Source organism: Anopheles bellator, chromosome 1, assembly GCF_943735745.2.
Source record: "Anopheles bellator chromosome 1, idAnoBellAS_SP24_06.2, whole genome shotgun sequence".
Taxonomy (NCBI): domain Eukaryota; kingdom Metazoa; phylum Arthropoda; class Insecta; order Diptera; family Culicidae; genus Anopheles; species Anopheles bellator.
In genome coordinates this window covers 27,160,268-27,178,012 of record NC_071285.1, presented here as the reverse complement: position 1 = coordinate 27,178,012, position 17,745 = coordinate 27,160,268, and the positions used below count along the sequence as shown (strand labels likewise).

The window sequence follows — 17,745 nt, the reverse complement described above, 5'->3', positions numbered from 1 at the left end:
TGGGTCTTGAATGGGATTATTATTCCACGTTTTATTATCGCACTCTCCTCTTGCAATGGGATGCGATAGTTGTGGCCCAAAAATAAACCCCCGGGTGGTGAAAAAATCCATAGTCGAGAGCTGGTCAGCCACAGGCCCAGGCAGTGGGTTTTTTGCCCCAAAACATACTCATCAGCATCAGCGATGCACGCGAGCATTCCGCAACTCGAATTGCATTTTCGGTGGCGGCGGCGTCCCGTAAAACCCTAAAACCGACCGCCGATACCCCGGCGCCAGCCAGTGGCAGCACTTCCGACTGCGAATCGATGGCCGTGCATAAACCTCCGTGCTCCTGAGAGAACGGAATAAATGGAACGTCGAGGCGTCCCGAATTCGTCGAATGGAAATGTGTCCGGTGCGCGCTTCCGGTGCGCGCACGGGAAATTTATATTTTATTATGAAATAATGAAATTCGATGGAATTAAATATTTCACTCGGCGCACCACGCAAACTGCAAACGTCCGGTGCTGCGCTGCGCTGCGTGGCTGTGCACCCACACACACACACGCAGAATGCAAATGTGGGAAGCGAAAACGGTTCCAACGTTTCCGGCGGCCGGCGGTATGAAAATTAAAACAAATAGAAAAAGCGGTGCAAAAGCCTCCCGAAAACACGGGAAGCCGCGCGGATTGCACGCGTGAAATTATTTCGCGCGCGATCATCAAACAACCCTGCGGTGGGTGGTGAGTGTGGGGTGTGTGTCCAGAGAGAAGCACAATTTTATGCAGCCCACAATGCCCACCGTCCTGTGTCTCTCCCTCCCTCTGGAGGGCATGAAATTTATCGATCTATTTTAACTCCACTCCGAACGGTTCATCGGTTGCATTTACGCCGAGCCCCCGGCACCTCATACGACATCTCCCTTTTCGCATCAGAGACCAAACAGGGATGGAGGGCTGGTGCCCGGGCACCGGGAGCGTTAAGCAGCATTTCGAATCGGGTAATTATATGAACACCACACCCCGCGACGTCCGAGTCCTAATCGGGGCGAAAGCGCATGCTGGTGGGTGGTTAAACACACAGAAACGCACCCACCCCACCCGGGAGGACATAAATGCATAAATTTATTAATGGAAGCAAATTTGCCTCAACGCTCAACGATTAGTGCGCAAATGGCGAAAAATCGCGCGACGACCTCTCCGTTGACCTGGGCTCGAAGCCGCCACTGCCAAGCTAGAACATAGACACCACGCAGGATGTTTCCGTTTGACTGGAGTTAAAAGCCGAACCGGGCGACGATTAGAAAACCTTGCCTGGCCTGGGGAGTGGCTGTAGTGCGAGAGCGAGGGTGGTCTGATATGTTTCCGGATGCAACATGAAGATGGCAGCCCAAAATTTTACCAAACTTACTGACCAAAATTTCAGCCAGTTTGAACAAGCCAGATTTTGTGTAACAATCGTTTGAGTGAGTTAATGTCAATAAGTTTTTGTGAGCATGGACAAAATTGAGTATCGAGTATCGAGATGTCATTAAACACGATGAACGTTCGGGACGTCCGAATACTGCAACAATCGGTGAATAAAAAATAAAATTCAGAAAAAGTGCATCTTGCATCTTCGATAGGTCGGTAATTTTTCAAACCACCATCGTCACGAACAATGGCCATCCACTTCCGGTTGCAGTTTTCGCTACAAAAAAACTTAGCTTAACAAAACGGCAAACAAACGACCCATACCGGATGATAACCGAACGCTACACTTTTCACAGCATTGTTTTTCCAGTTCGGACGCAACGCGGCACGAGAACACGACGATTAATGAATTAGTAGCGGCGGTTAGTATCACACACAAGTTAGTTCGTATTAATCGTATTAATGTGCCAGTTGGTGTTAATATGATGGTTAGTGACGTTTCTTCCCTTAACAGCTAGGTTGTTTTAGTTTCGGTAGTTCGTTAGCTTGTTAGCGCATGTCTTGGTTAGTTCGTTTTTCTGATTAGTGTTTAGCACGCGTGTTTAGTTGTGTTTAGTGGCTTTGTTTTAGTACTCCTTACAAACTAGTTCATTCGATGTTCAACACACGCACTGTTTGATTTTTATTTCACTTCACTTCCGACTGCCCCTTTTTTGGTTCTTCTTTCGATAAACTCCGTTTGTTTTTTTTTATCTGGTTTTTTCACTTTCTTGCTAGCAATATCCTGCATCCGGTACCGGGTCGTTTGGTTTGGTGAATAGAAAAAAAAATTGGAACAGATTTTCCAATTATCAATACGCGATGTGAGTGAAGTGATGAAAAAGAAAATAAAACGTCTGCTGTGTTTACTTTCCCATGGCATCGAACAGCCGGCAGAGGGGCCGTTAAACTCACGCAACCCACACGGATCCTCACGGATTCCCGCAGGAAGGACATCCAAAGCGTGGAGAGACGGAGCAAGAAAAATTCGAACCAGCCACCGCGAGACCTGCGGAAGCTGATGTGCGGGCTGGCTGGCTGGCTGGCTGGCGGGCTGTCGGTCAAAGTTTGGAAGAAAGGAAAAACTTTGAAGAAAGAAACAAGAAACGAGCCATTGAGACTTTTAAACAAAACGTAACACGCGAGCGCGGTCGGGCTGATGTTTAAACAGCCAACAACTTGAGTCGGGAGTAAACGAAAACGAGAAGCAAAAGGAGGAATTATTCCAACCCGGAGATGGAGCGCATTCAGCCGGTTCACGGCAGCTCGTTACTGATACCAGCATTTAGCGTTTTACGATTTCGAGACTTTTTTCTTTAACTTTAGTGAAACAGTTGGGATAGCAGCAGAACAGGAAAAGGAGCGATGAACAGCAGCCTAAAAGCTGTCCACAATTTATTCGGCGCTAGATGTTCCAGTGTGCGATGCATTTCTTTCAGCAAAAACCGGGACAATAATGCCAGACAGAGGGAAATAAGGAAACAGAACGAAAAGAAGAGCGAGAGAGAGAGCGATACAGAACTCTCGATAGAAGTTGTAATAAAAATAATAGCGCTGTTGGATAGCGCGTACAACTGCTCTCCGCCGTTCGGGCACAAGGAATAAGGAATAGCATTATCCTTGCCACTCCTTGCGATCGTAACACACACACGCATACGCACAATTAAAATAGAAAAAGTGGGAAAGAAAATACGAAAGAGAGCCGGAAAAAAGGAGGGAACATTGCGCCGCGATCGGCGTCGTGTCTGGGATCGGCGTGGAGCGCTGCAGGACGGACCCGACAGATGTGCAACGAGAAGTGACAGCCGTGACAAGGTTCGGTGAGGCGCGCGGGAAACACAATTCGATCCGTCGTCCCTTGACGCTGCCCAGAGACCCGAGGACCGGAGGGATGAGGGCCGGGCCGGGCCGGGGAACAAAGGGAAGTACCGCACCGCACATCGCACCCGGTACTTGCTCGGCCTCGGCAATCCCCCTCTCTGCTCTTGTGTGTGCAGCGACACGAACACGGGAATAAAATGGAAGCCATCGGGAAAAGCGTGGAACAAGAAGGAACGAAAATGAATTGGGAATCGGTCGGCCCTCGGTCGGCTGCAAGGACTCGGGCGCGCCGAATGGCGGCCCATCATGAAATAAATCGAACCAAAGTTTCACAAAAGAATCGCCTTGCTCTCTCTCTCTCTCTCACTCACTCTCTCTGTGCCTCACCGCGGTTAAGACGGAAGCAAAAGAATGAGGTTTGCAATAGTTGTGTGGCCACAGACCGGAAAGCGAATACGGACGCGGCGCCGGAACTAAAAATTTGTTTCCTTTCCGTGCGCGGAACGCACCGAACCGAACCGAAAAGGATCCCTTTTGGGGTGACACCGGCAAACTCGGCAAGACCAGGCCGGGCCAGCAAACAATGTTTGAGCAATTTCAATAAATTATTGGCCAGAAACTTAGAGCTTTGGGCTTAACGCAACACATGGCAACGCAGTGGAAAGAATTCCCTAATAGAATACAGCCATCCGCCGTTAGTGGTCTGGTGATTTGGTGGGATCAGCTTGGAGTAATCCATTACGAACTGCCGAAGACGCCCAAGAGGCGCCAAAATAGGTCCAAACCTTCAATGTCATCCAATGTTATTGAGGTACCATATTTAGCCCACCGAAGGCACCACCGGTGCTAACGGAAAAAGGACCGCGAAACGGAAAACCTTCAACACCACGCCACGAGCAGACTAAATTATCTGATCATTATCGCCGCTCGAAAAGGTGTTAATTTTGATTCTCAACGTCGACGATGCACCACAATCAACGAATTGTTTGATGCAAATTTTGCACACTCCCTCTCTATGGCAGGAGATCGCTGATCGCTGGGGGCACAGCTGGCACAGCGGGAGAGTCGGTCGAGTGTGCAATAAACCCCTCCTGGGTACCTTTTCTTGGTGGGGCCCACGGCACGGTGTCCAAGGGCCGACAGATGCGGCCAAAGGGCTCGCGGTCATTTGATGGTGTGTTCGAACGCCGTCGAAGACTTTCTTCCGAAACCATTGCGTCGACTACCGGTGGTGGCCAACACAAAGAAGCAGACTAACATGTTCGCGGCGGCCACAATTGAATTTAAAACGAAAAAGCGACAAACACTTTAATCAGACTAGATTTGTAAATTGCACCCCATTGGCCGGTGTATGTGTGGGTGCGCGAGTGGTTGAGTCCGCGCGAGAGGACAGGACACAATTGAGGTTTTATTTAGAAAACCAGCAACGCAAAGCGGCTACGCAATCACCGCCAATCATCGCGGGCGCGCGCGCACTTTGCCAACGTACGGAGCGGCCTGCTGGATGCTGGGGGCCTGGGGACGGACGGCAGGCAGGCTGGCGGCCGTTATGATGGAGAAAGAGCACTAGGCGAGGCGACGATGCCGAACCGAGCGGTGACTGTGGTGCATTTAAATTGCAACGAACAACATCGAATTTGCTGTCAGAGTTCGCGGGTCCGGGACAGTTTTACCGTTTCTTACTCCACGTCGTGGTGTACGATCCTTGCAAGTGGCGTGACATATGGCGTTGCAGGCCAAACCCTTTGGGACATCGCCCGGAACCGCCGGGACTTCGGTACAACAAGCTCGGCATCCTTTAGCCACACACCCGGGTTGGCTGTTATTATGTTAATTTACTGTGTGATCCAATTCCCAATTCCTGTTGGCTGGGTTTCGCCTTCCTTTATTTTTGGCCTGTCCATGGTGCGCGGTGAAGCCACTCTGTACCGAGCGAGCGATACTTCCGCCGGGAAGCGGTAGAAGTGAAACCGGCTTTTTAAGGAAATTAATTTACGCATCTCTCTCTGCCTCTTTCTGTGCTGTCTGTCTGTCTGTCTCTTTCATACTCTCTTTCTCTCTATGTGGCCATCCACTCTCTCTCTCTCTCTCTCTAGTTCCTCTATCGGTATCAGTCAATCAGAGAGTTTTTGAGTTGAGCAAGGTAAGCACAGCACAAGAAGCACGACCCTTCCCAAGGAAACCAAGAACCGCAACGCACCAACAGGACACAAACCAACCCAAGCTCGAACTCGCCACCCTACTCGCCCCTATAGTAGTTCATGTTTCTTGCAACGAACTATTCGCATGTCCACTACCACAGCTGCACCTTGTGAAGACATAGCTCGAACACCCTCGTCGTTCGCCAAAATGTATTGATTCAGTCAGAATAATTCCATTTCTGACGTCAAGACGTAGGAGTAGCTCCCTCAATCCCTGAACCCGATTCGGAAAGGGTGGCCTTGGCTTCCGGCGCAACCTTGCGCCATCCGATACCAAACTCCCGCCGGTCGGTCGGTCACCCGAAACCGTTGACGAGCGGGAATTATTTGGAAGGTGTAATTCGACCACGATCGGCAAAGGACGACGTGGACAGTTCTCGCACAACGACGGCAATAAAGTTGTCAAACGCCCAGCTGACACACCAGGACCGCGGTTGACCCCGTTTGTCGGGGCGAACGACGCTGATGGCGAGAGATGCAGACACCTGCACCAGCAGGACGGCCCTTTTTACGGCCCCAACAAAACGGGGAGCGCTGTCCACAGCTGTTTGCTGATGTCTAGCGTTCCACACGCCTGATGGCGATCGCTGTAACGTTGGATCGTCCGATCGTCAGACCAGCACCACTAACGAAATGGGTCAATTGGTCTCACATTAACGCACAACACAGTGACGCCAGAACGCACCTAATCAGCTGGACCCCGCGAGGAGTCCTGGAACTTTGGGGAATATTACAACGAATGGTGACACATTCTAAAAACTCCTAGCTAAACCCTAGCTCATTCGGTGCGCATATGGAAGCAATTAGAATGTGCGCTATAGAAGCAACGGAAGCCCATCTGCAAGCGTGACGGCGGGTTAATGAGAAAATCCCCAAAAAATCCCAACCACAGAGAAGCGTAAAATTTTATGCCTTTTATGAGCCACATGTTACACTATTTTTTTACGCGCGGCTGAAGAAAGATTAAACGGCAGCGGCCTCGTATTGATTTTATTGCTACGCTTCCGGAACCGTACTCCATATGTCGGGAAGAGAGTTCTAGAAGAGGGGTTACCAAAACCGAACTCCATTTCCAGCGTTTCCCACGTCCCTAAGAGCCTCCAGCGGTTACGCCCGGGAACTTCTACTTCCGTGACACTCGGTGACATCGAAGTTCGGGTGATCTTTATGCAAGTTCCACAAACACGACAAGGTGCCAGCTCTAGCTGACTGTTTACTGGAACTTTACAGCCCGAGGCCGGCTGGGTTTCGAATGCTCCACCCGCACAACACCGCTGAGCAAACATCACCGAACGGCTCCAACCGTCCGGTGGCGGCAGTTGGCAGATCGGCAACGGACTCCAGCGGGCGATAAGTGAGCAAATTGGAGTTGGAAAAAGAATAATCAATAAACATATCACAGCAAACACATCTGCCCCGGGGGCGACCCAGCGGGCTGTTTGCTTGAATTCATTGAAACTCTGGTGTCCCCGCCTTTTTAAACCTGGCAGCTCCCCCCCACACTCATTATCGGAAACCAGGATCCCACAACTAGTCGGTATTAGCATACCGACGGCGCTTATCACTCAACCAGCGAACCAGCTTTTCGAAGAACACGAGCTGTACCTTCAGTGGATGCCAACTTGCCCACCGGAACACCGGTTCGTTATCGCGGTGGAAATCACCAATCAACCGGGTGTCAACAACCTTCTAGCGGTCGGGCAGGCGTTAGAGAGAGAGAGAGAGAGACAGATCGGCAGTTTGCCCTCTCAAAGTTCCACAACAGGAAACAACATGTGCAACTTGTCGAACCGTTGGCCGTTGGCGATGATTAACTTCCGCACACGGGCCACAAAAGTGAACCATTCCGGGGAGCTCTTCGAAGTTCCAAGATACGCGCTCTTCGCGGTTGCTACTTGTTCTGGCGGAACATCGTCCGATATCTCAAGACCAACCCAATCTGAGGGCTCCTCAAACGCACCAAAACGGGAATCATTTTATGGAGTTCCTCAAGTTCCAAACTACGGGCTAGACTGTTCCGGCGGAACATCGTCCGACACCTCAAGACCAACCCAAGACCCCTAGTCCCGGAGTCCAACCTTCCTGTTTGGCCGCTCCGCGGAAGTAACGTACGCCACGTCTAACCTAATCCTAACGGGTCACACGCATCGGGATAACTATTCCAAAGCCTACCTTCTTCTCGGTCAGCTTCTCGCACCGCCGGGTCTTGCAGATCTGGTGGCTCTTGTCGTTGCGGCACGGTGCACAATCGCCGCAGTTGTCCTTGCGCGAGCACCCGACACACTCGCCGCACCGTTTGCGTTTCTTCTTCGTCTACAAAACAGAATAAGAGGCGATTAGTGGACCAGCGAGTTGTGGAGTTGTGGACTTGCCGTTTCCGACTTACCGATTTCTCGCCGACACCGCCCCCGATGCTGCCGTCGTCCGTGTCCATGCTCATCGTGTGAAGCGGGCTCTTGAAGTTGGCGGTGCTCGAGATGGCGGCCACCTGCCCCGGGTTCCCGCTGTCGCCGATGTCCATCGCCATCGCGCTGCTGCCCTCGGACTCGGCGCTCGATTCCAGCGATGGGGCCCGCATTTTCCGGCGCTCCTTCTTTCGATTGTCGATCCGGGTGGTCGGTGTGCCCGGATGATGATCGTGACCGACCACGGTCGCCGCCGCCACCGACACCGACGACTTGCCATTGTGGTGGTGGTTGTTATTGTTGTTGTTGTTGAGGTGATCCGACGGTGTGATCAGATTGTGTTGCTGCTGGTGGTGCGACAGGAGCTGGTGTTGCTGCTGCTGGTGCTGCTGTTGCTGTTGGTGCTGGTGCTGCTGCTGCTGTTGGTGGTGCGCCAGCGATCCCGGGGCCAGAATGGTGGTCTGCTGTTGGCCGTGGTGCTGCAGATGGTGAGGTTGCAGCTGGACCGCCGATTGGTGGTGGTGTTGAATGTGGTGCACCGTGGTGCCACCATTCTGCGCAAACAGCCCATTGTCCAGCAGCGGGTTCTGGAAGTTACTGTGGTGTAGCGTCCCGTTCTTGAGGTGCGCCGACATGTCGTAGTCGACGGCCTCGTTCTTGATGACCGTCAGCGTGGGCAGCGTCTGCGGCTGGAAGGTCGAGATCGGTTGGTACAGCTGGATGTGCCGGTCGTCGATGTACTGGTGCTGGTGGAGCTCGCGCACCGGAATCGGGGCCGGCACCAGCGGATACGGTGGCCGGGCACTGTTGACGGCCGCCGACAGCGTGTGGAAGCTGGACTGAAGGGGCGCCGCCAGGGGCGTCGGTGTCAGCTGGGTCAGCTGCGTCAGCGAGCCGCCCGTGCCGGGTGAGCCGGAACTCGGCGATATCGGCACCGGAACGGCCGTCACCTGCGGGAGCGTCGGTTCCGGCGTGACCAGCTGCGGATCGGTGAAGCTGTGGAACTGGCTCTGGAACGAGGGTAGCTTCGGGTACGGCTCGAAGCCGCCGGTGGCCGGCCCGGGGGTGGTGGCCGCGGCGCTCCCCGGTGTGCCCGGTGTCCCCGGGGGCCCACTGTTGGGCGCCGGGGGCGCCATGCGATTCTCCTTGGGGTCCATCTCCCAAGGACGGGTGTAGCTACCGTTCACGGTCGCCTGTGACGCAGTCACATCTGCGCTTCCTGCGCCGCTGCCGCTGCCGTTCGCTGAGCTGCGCTCCTCCGGACGTTGCTCGTAGTAGTCCCACGAGGGCTCCAGCTCGGCGGAGAACGACGTGAACGACGGTAGACTGTTCTGGTCGTTGGGGTCGTCCGCGGTGCTTGCACTACTCATCATCGACGTCATGCCTGACCGACGACAAGTCTGGCCGAGGCGCAGCAGGGCGGCATGTTTGCCGCGGTGCCGTTACCATCTACCCCGCCGACCCCAAACCAGTTCCAGAACTTTGCAGGAGTTCCTTCCTTCGCGGTGGGTTACATCCAAGAGTTCACACACAAAACAAACGAACGCACTCGCGACGCGGGACTAGAAAGCGATTAAAATGTCCGAATGTTCGCGCACACACGACGGAAGAACAGTTGGAACACTGTTCCACTTCCACGGATGATCCTATTCTCTTAGTTCATGTTCCGGAGGTAGCTTCTTCTCACTTTTCTCACAAACGATCGATCGAAAGAAATGGCGCGAATCGCTGCTGATGCGCGGCTTACTAAGTTACTGAGACCTTACACACTACGATGCTTTTTGGTTTTGTAAAATTTGACTCACACCGACACGCACACACACGCACATTCGTATCAAAAATAACTTCCTTCAAGCTCAAGGTGTTTGTGGTTTCGCGGATGGGTTTGACTCGATTAAACACCGGCAATAAGATGCATCCTCCGGTGGGCTTAAGTCACGACAGGTCACGACGTTTACAACACTAATGCACAACCTCACTCTCGGGGACCAGATCGCCGCCAAAAATCACGCACACGCTCGGAGGTCGCTCGCTTTGAACTTTCGGGTTGGATTATGTTTGGTTTTCTCGCTAGTTTCACTATTTACTGGTTTCCTGTTACTCGTTTTTGTTTTTTGGTTTACTTGGATTGTGTGTAATGCGCTTTGAGTTGAACACTTCGCAAGGTATATTTGATAGTTTAAAAACAACTGCTTCTGCTTCCTCTGTAGTAGGCTTTGTACTTTGTTTGGTTGGTTTGTTTTGTTGTTGTGTTGGTTGCTTTGTTAAAAGGTTTTCGTTTCTATCATCAAGGAGTCGACTTTCCGTGTCCTTCTTCCCCACCACGTAATACTGAACTTTGGAGCAGGATTAGTCAGTTGGTTCCCATTCAAAATAGAGAGGGCGCTCCCTGGGCACACGCGAATTGCTTAACCGGTCGGTTTATCTGTTAAACGATTTACGATTTTTGTTTTTGTTTTTTTGGTTTTATACTTATTGTCGAATCGCATTTACGCTTTGTTTTGCTCTGGTTTGGTTTTATCTTTTTGGTAGATTTTAATGTGTTTTCACTGTTTTGTTTCGCTTTTAAATAATTTAACCTCTACTAGCTTCGTGTGATTTTTGTTTTTGTATTTTAAATTTGTACTTTTACTGTCGCGATTTTGCTGCTCCACGCACGGGGTGTATACTTTTGTTGCGTTTCCGTTACGGTTGAAAATGCTTTAAAACTGCACACTCGAACGAATAAATTACTTAGGTGAAAAACAGGCGGGTTTTGACTTGATGCGCGATGTTGACGCAGTGTATTACACTTGGCTCCACGGTATCGCGGTTGTATCGGTAGATAGATTTATAAACTTTAGCAGTAGACGTTTAAAAGCTAGCTTATGTTTTGCGAACGGGTTTTGCATCAAACGATTGAATAATTTAAATAAATAAATAAATAAGTTAGCGGTGACGATAAATACATAAATAGCAAGTCGATTAAATTAGCGAAGAAAAAAGCGGCTCTAACGTAAGTGCGCTTTTGTGGTGACGTCGAAACCGTAGCAGTTTCATTGAATAGATGCTTTCAGCGGCCGATGGTGCTGTGCTGCCTGTGATGGTGTCGAGCTTTTATGCTATGCGTGTAGCTTGGCTTTGGTTTCACGTTCCTAAACAGGAAGTTCTTTGCATCTGCAATGGTAAAACCGATATTGAGCAATTAGTGGACACATTCTACGCTTCACAGTTGTTTCACGAGGAAGAAGCAAACGATCTCCACCCTCCACGTAATGTTCGTTTTCCGCCCATAAAATATAGTTTCATAATGCAATGCGGGAGTGCAAACAATACGCGTGGGGAAATTATTTCGCTTCCTTTCGACGGTGAAACCAATTCGAAGACGGCGCAAACTTTTGGGCGATACGAAATCTGTTGAATATTTTAATTTTAATTCATAGATGAATAAGTACACGCCAGAGTCGGATACCTGCGCCCGGCACTATTCACACATTCCGTCTGCAGGGCTCTGGCTCTGGCGAGGATCTGGCTGGAAGAAATGGAAATTTACGGGACGCATCGACATCATTCATCTCGAGAAGCCGTCGTTCCAGCCCCGTCGTCGGCTACGCATAAGCAACCCGGCTCCTGGCTCATGCGGCACATGCGACTGGCGGCTTGGTTCGGATAATTTTATGCGAATTACTTTTGGCGAATTATTGTCTGCCTGACCTGACTGTCCTCTAGCTCATACGCGAAGGGAGCACTCCAGCAACCGAGCCGAGAAGGGAAAAAAGGCAATTTCCGCACACGCGAAAGACGCAGCACGCATTTTCCGGGATGAATCCGGGCCGCCACTAGGGTGGTGCCAGGAGTTCAATTGGACCGAGTGGCGCATACTAAAGACCAGCACGATTAGTTTTTCCAGCCACGTTAGGGAAGAACTGAGTACCTCAAGTTTATGCACTCTACACCACCGGATGGTGATGATATACTGCATACTTTTTTAATTGAAATTTCGATCTAATGGCTCCTGGCAAAACTTAGGGCCTGGCTATGCGTAAGAAATGCCGCTCTAGGCGCTACAACACGAAATGGCAATCCAACTGATTTATTTACAAAAGAAATGTTTCCCTAAAATGCTCATCATTAGTAAATGTAAATTAACTACAAAGTTAGTGAAACATAAACGACGCGCCGTAGCACTCCATACAAATGTGCTTCTCGCTGTTGCGGACAGCCATGCCCGGGATGTGACGTTACAGGAAAAAATTGAATTTCAAAAATAATATTTCGCTTGAGTTACATTTTCAATTTACAATTTATCTACCACGCCTCTAGCTACCGTCGTCCTGTGGGGGGGCGGTCTGGAACGACGATTTTCTAGTTTTCCGCCAACATCACCAAGCAGGGAGAAGATCCTGCTGGTTGTTGCCACCTTTTTGCCCATTGCCTACGACTTTTCTCTGGTCGATATTTTCGTCTCTTCAAGAAAAATGAATTTCCAATAACAAAAAAATGGTTATCGTCAAATGATCATGTTTATTTTCGCAATAGGTTAGCCAATAACACGGGTCATATAAAGAAAAAGAATCATAAGAAGGAAATATCCTTAGTATAAGAAAAAAATACTAACATTTAATTAAAAGTGGAAATGTAAGTTTCCCATCGTATCCCAAACGAATAGTACAGCGAAAGCGAACGAAATTTTAAATTCTGCTCAGCAACACTGTTGGCCACACGAGTTTCGATTGACTTCCTTCGCCCCAGCGGTTTGGAAAGACAAACACACGCGACGATCGGCGTCGTGTCTTCGACCGCGTGTTTGCTTTACGCAGAGAAAAGCGCTCTCTCTCTCTTATACTTCGAACAGAGGTTTTGTAATCCTAGTCATGAATGGCAAATATTTCCATCCGTTCGCAATCGGAACGGCAACACGGAATCGACAATCTCGGAGTCTCGGACGGAGAAGCAAAAAAGTCAATTTCTTCGCCCATCGACATCGTGAGACGCGCTGCGTCAATACATCATCAAATTCAGGTGAATTCAACCATGAATATTAGGAAAAAAAGAAAATGGCACCCAAACAACGGAAAAATGAAGACGAACAGACACGGTCCCCGGCGGACGCGAAATGACACGCGCGAAAATGGTAAACGGGAAGGCAAGCGGCGCATCCCTGCGGGACGCCCGACACGCGCCCTCCTGCTCGGGGCTCCTGAATCCTGACCTTGGAAGGAAATAAAAATGAAATAAGCGAGCCTAGCCGCGTGCGTATGCTTCGCATTTTTGCTGATTCCAACCACGTCGAAGTCGGAAGTGACAGTCCGTTTCAAGCGCCGTGCCCGAAGAAAACGGGACACCTTCTTCGCCTGGCGAGAAGCCAGCCACAACCGGCGTGTACCTGGCGTCTACAAAATCTGTCGCCTCCCGAGGCCGAGTAAGAGACACTTTCGAAGTGATAAGATGAAAATCGCTTTTACCGTTCGAAACCTTCGACGTTCGAGGCACTCGGATCGAAACAACCTGCCCTTCGACCTTACAAACCGCAAGCGAACGACAAACGAAAGCCAAAATCAAAGCTGCTTCACCTAGCGGCAAGCCCAAAAACCAGACGTTCCCCTGGTTTGGCTGTCGCTCATCTCAATACAATTTATTTTTATTATCACTTAACCAGCATCGCGAAAGAACGACGGCAGGATCCACCGGGTTCGCCGTGGTGTCAACAGACAAGACGAATCTCATATGAAGATAAAACCTCATTGCTTCATTGTAGTAACTAGTAATCCTAGTGATATAATTTTAAGCATTTCACAACGACAATAGAAATTGCACAAATGTTCAATGCTCTTAGCTAGTTCTAGGAACAACGCCGGCCGATAAATGAAAACTAATGAAAGAAAACCCGAACGAGAAAAGCCTCAACAATACGAACGCAAACTGTTACTTTATGCTTTGTGCGATTCGATTGCTTTCGAAAAGCCATCATGCGATGCTTCCGGGAGTGTGCTGTACCAACCTAAGGCGGCCACAACCTACACTGGAGAGTTTCCGCTTCAGTAGCAACTTCATGCAGCAGCGCCGAAGAAGAAGAAAAAAGACAACGAGTTCGAGCAACAATAAAAAAATCCAACCCAACGAGAACTGACAAACAAAACACGGAAACAGACCAAACTGCTCCAAAATAGAAAATAAGCTCGCGAAAAGTTTTGAAATAAATTATAAAACTTTCCGCTCCGACTCCGGCTCTGGCTTGGAACGGCCAGCAGGACTAGGAATCTCGGGCTAAATCCGGACAAAATCCTACAGCTACGCAAGTTCCAATTCCGGGCCAATTTTTGCTTCGAAGTGAAGAAGCAATTCTTCGGTTTCTACCAAAAACCTATTTTCTTTACGCGGGTGGTGGTGGCCACACTCTCTGTAGAGCTCTAGTTCTCGCGAGATTTCCAGTAACAGTTTTTCTAACCTTATTTTTGCACTCTCTTTCTCGTAAGTATATTTTTATTCCACAAGTTTTGATGTTTGCTCTGTTTTCATTCAATTTTAGTGCCTTTTTATCAGCGTTTACTTTCCACAAATCGTGAAAAGAAAATTTGATGAAAGCAAAACGGAGGTGAAAATGGAAGGTTCAAGAAAGTCGGAAAAACTTTGGATAAATTGTTCACAACGAGTTGGCCAACGAAAGTTTGTAGGGAAGTTGAAAAATATCCGGGAAACGAAGCCCGGTAAAGCTGCTGGAAATATGTAACCCAACTCAATGGGAACATTTTCGCAGTTTAGCATTTGAAAAGAGTTGTTTGTAGCAATTTGTTGGTCGGAAAGCATCTGCTCTATGATGTTGAATCGTCTTATAAATGTGCTATTTAATTAGAAGAATAAAATGGAGTAAAACCAGATATCACAAACCACTAGCTTTCAATTTGTCACCCGCTTAAAGCATAAACACCGTTATCTCATCGTACCGGTTTTGGGTAGGTCGTCGTCGTGGCAGTTGTGACAAAAAAGAAGCATCACCCAATTAGCGAAAGGTGTTGCAGCAAAACGCTGCCGAATTGTTCACACCTTCCAGGCTGCTTCCACCACCGGCTGGTGGCGTTTTGTGGCGATAAATCGCGTTAATGTACAACGAGAGCCACTTTAATCGGAGCTGGCAGGCGCCCGACCCGAACAAATGGCAGCTAACAATGTTGACCAAAAAAAGCACGATACGAAACGCACACAGTGTCACAGATACAAAGAAGGACATCAGCATGGTCATTGCAGAGGATTCCCAATAATTATGACATCACATAAAACGGTTTTCACTTTCCTTCGCCAGCCGCCAGCCACCTTGTCATGGACAGTTAAACGATAAAAACAATGTCCATTAATGCTGATCATCGATTTATAGTCGATTGAGCGGCTCGATTCGCATTCGCTTAAAGAGCCGAGCGCCCGCAGATGGCAGATGTTCCAGCTCGATGGAGGACACACCGTCGTAACTCAAGGACACACCATGTGTCCGCCAGACCGGATGGCAACCAACGGACCGAATGCCGAACCGCCATCAACCGCCGTTACTAATTAACTAGTCGCCGAAAACGGTTATTACTTTCTTTTGCATTCAGTTTGTAAAATTTACTTTGCTTCAATAAAAAGTTGGTCAAATGGTGGTTCCGGGTTTAAAGTTGTCTAAAATTTATATACGTTAAAAATAATTAAAATCGAACAGTGCTCCCATATGCTCAAACCGAAGGCCGATCCTTAAGTCCAGTCCGATTTAGATAGTTGGGAGTATTTAGAACCATCTTTTGTATTGGTAAATGGTAATTGGTAAAGTTAAATGAATTTAGTTGAAGAAAGCTCAACCTAAATAAATTTACCCACTTGCTGTTGCTACAAGCAATAAACTGGCATCTTTCTACCTGTCGGAAATGGGTTCCAGTGACGGCAACACGTTTTCAAAAATCGTTGGTGACAAACTTTTTGCTGATTTATTCATTCCACTATTGAGCCAAACCAACAAAACAGCTGCAAAAGAAACAGGTCCCGAAACCCCCGTGACCTCCAGTTCAAAAGCCAACGCAAACAACATAATATATTGCACACTTTCTCCCGATCCCGAAACATTGAGAAGGAACACTCCCAAGGACCTTCTGGAACCGAAACGGTCCAGAAGTCGATTTCCGGTCCAAACACGGTACGCACGGTAGTAATGTTTAGCGAAATCCATTCCCGTTGCGCCCTCTGACCGTGTCTGAACCGTCCGCTCGCACTTCGACCCGATCCCCCTCCACCACCCTCCCTCCAGGCCCCGATTCCGCCGGGTTGATAAGGCACCCGAATCGGATATAAATCGCCAAAACAACCATTTAGATTAATTGATATTTTATTCGTACACTTCTGGTTCGCGTCCGCGGTTCTTGTCCGGGCGGAATGGTATGTTTTTCGAATCCCCCATTTCATCCCCCGAGATTCTTGCCGGCACGGACCGGGGTCAACTCGTCGCGCCGCCGGGATTGCCGCGCTTTGCGCTTTGATTGGGAACGAGTGGCCACTTCCGGGACAGACCGCGTCACTGATACGCCTTGGTTGGCCATGTTCCAGATTTTTTGCTTCTTCATGTTTTTCTGCCCTTCCCTCAATCCACATCACGAATGAAATCGGTGCCAACCGCCGCACACTACCCGCGCCGCGCCAATGTTTATGGTACACTCCCGTATCAATAACGTGAGCATATAATTTACGTGCCGTTATCACGGAAAACGGGAACACAACAAGAACCGGGCGATACACGACGAATACTGTGTGTGTGTGTGTTTGTGTTTACCACAAGGACCACCATAAAACAATAGTGAACAGGCGGCGGCGACGGCACCGACGGGGCGAGAGAGCGCCAACAATATCGCGCGACGTCCATCTTTCGCCATTATGACATCGATCAGGCGGCCAGGCCGGACGGGACGGTCGGTCGGCGGGGTGCGGGGGGTGATAAAAACGCACGGAACGACGCCGTCCCGAAACTTTTTCCATAAACAAACGATAAAATCCTGGCCCCACGATGCCGGTCCCACCAGTCCCAGCTAACTCCCGCACGACTTCCGGTTCCCGGGTGGTGTTCCCGATTTTGAATCCTGCCCCACCCCAGATTGTTCCCAATCTCTCTCTTGCCCGACTCGCGTGCCTCGCGTGGTGGCCCCCGCGGCGGGAGTAATTCCCGTTCTTGGGTCGTAGCCTGGAGTAGTTCGGGAACCGAACCGTAATTGGTTTTCCGACCTACAGAAAGAACTGGGTGAAGATTGTATAATTGACTGCGAAAATGGCCGTTAATTAATCTATTTCTGTTATGGCCCCACCGGCCACTCATCGGCGATGGATTTGCTAACGGCACGCGAAAGGAGCACGGGGACCCTTTGACACATTAGAGCGCCGGAGCCAAAATCCGAACGGCCAAAACTGCATCCGTAGCAGAACTTTATTCTTTGACTGGTCGTTTCATTTATGCAACCAAAGATACGGCGGACTATGTTGCGAGACCAGAGACAAGCATCAGAAATGAATATTTCATCAGCCAACGGTTTCAGATGGTGAAGTTCCACAGCTGAAGGCAACAAAACAACATCAAAAACTACTAAATAGTACGCAAAAACGTAACTATTTAATCACACAGAAAAGCGATCAAAAGCGATCAGTCCAAATGACTTCAGCTTTAGAAACATAATAAGAAAGAAGTACAGTTAAACATTAGGAAGTAGATTGAAAATAGTAGAACACAGAATGTAGAACATAGATTGAAATAGCAGAGAACATAAAGAAGTAGATTAAAACCGAATACGAGTTGGTGAAAGTTTCAATTCAATAATACGAAATATTCAAACTAATTTTATGTCTTCAATTCGAATCAATTATTGCAATTTAGCCGCAAAGTTACTTACAATGTAAAATTCT

At 49.2% G+C, this 17,745-nt stretch overlaps 1 protein-coding gene across 1 annotated transcript in view; it reads right to left on the bottom strand.

The window, feature by feature from the left end:
• Nucleotides 1-9,239, bottom strand: part of LOC131215354 (methylcytosine dioxygenase TET) — a 141,583-nt gene extending 132,344 nt beyond the window's left edge. Inside the window, 2 exon segments of the mRNA XM_058209741.1 lie at nucleotides 7,625-7,765; nucleotides 7,839-9,239. Of these exon segments, the coding sequence (XP_058065724.1) occupies nucleotides 7,625-7,765; nucleotides 7,839-9,239 (1,542 nt within the window).
• Between the last annotated feature and the right edge of the window lie 8,506 nt (nucleotides 9,240-17,745).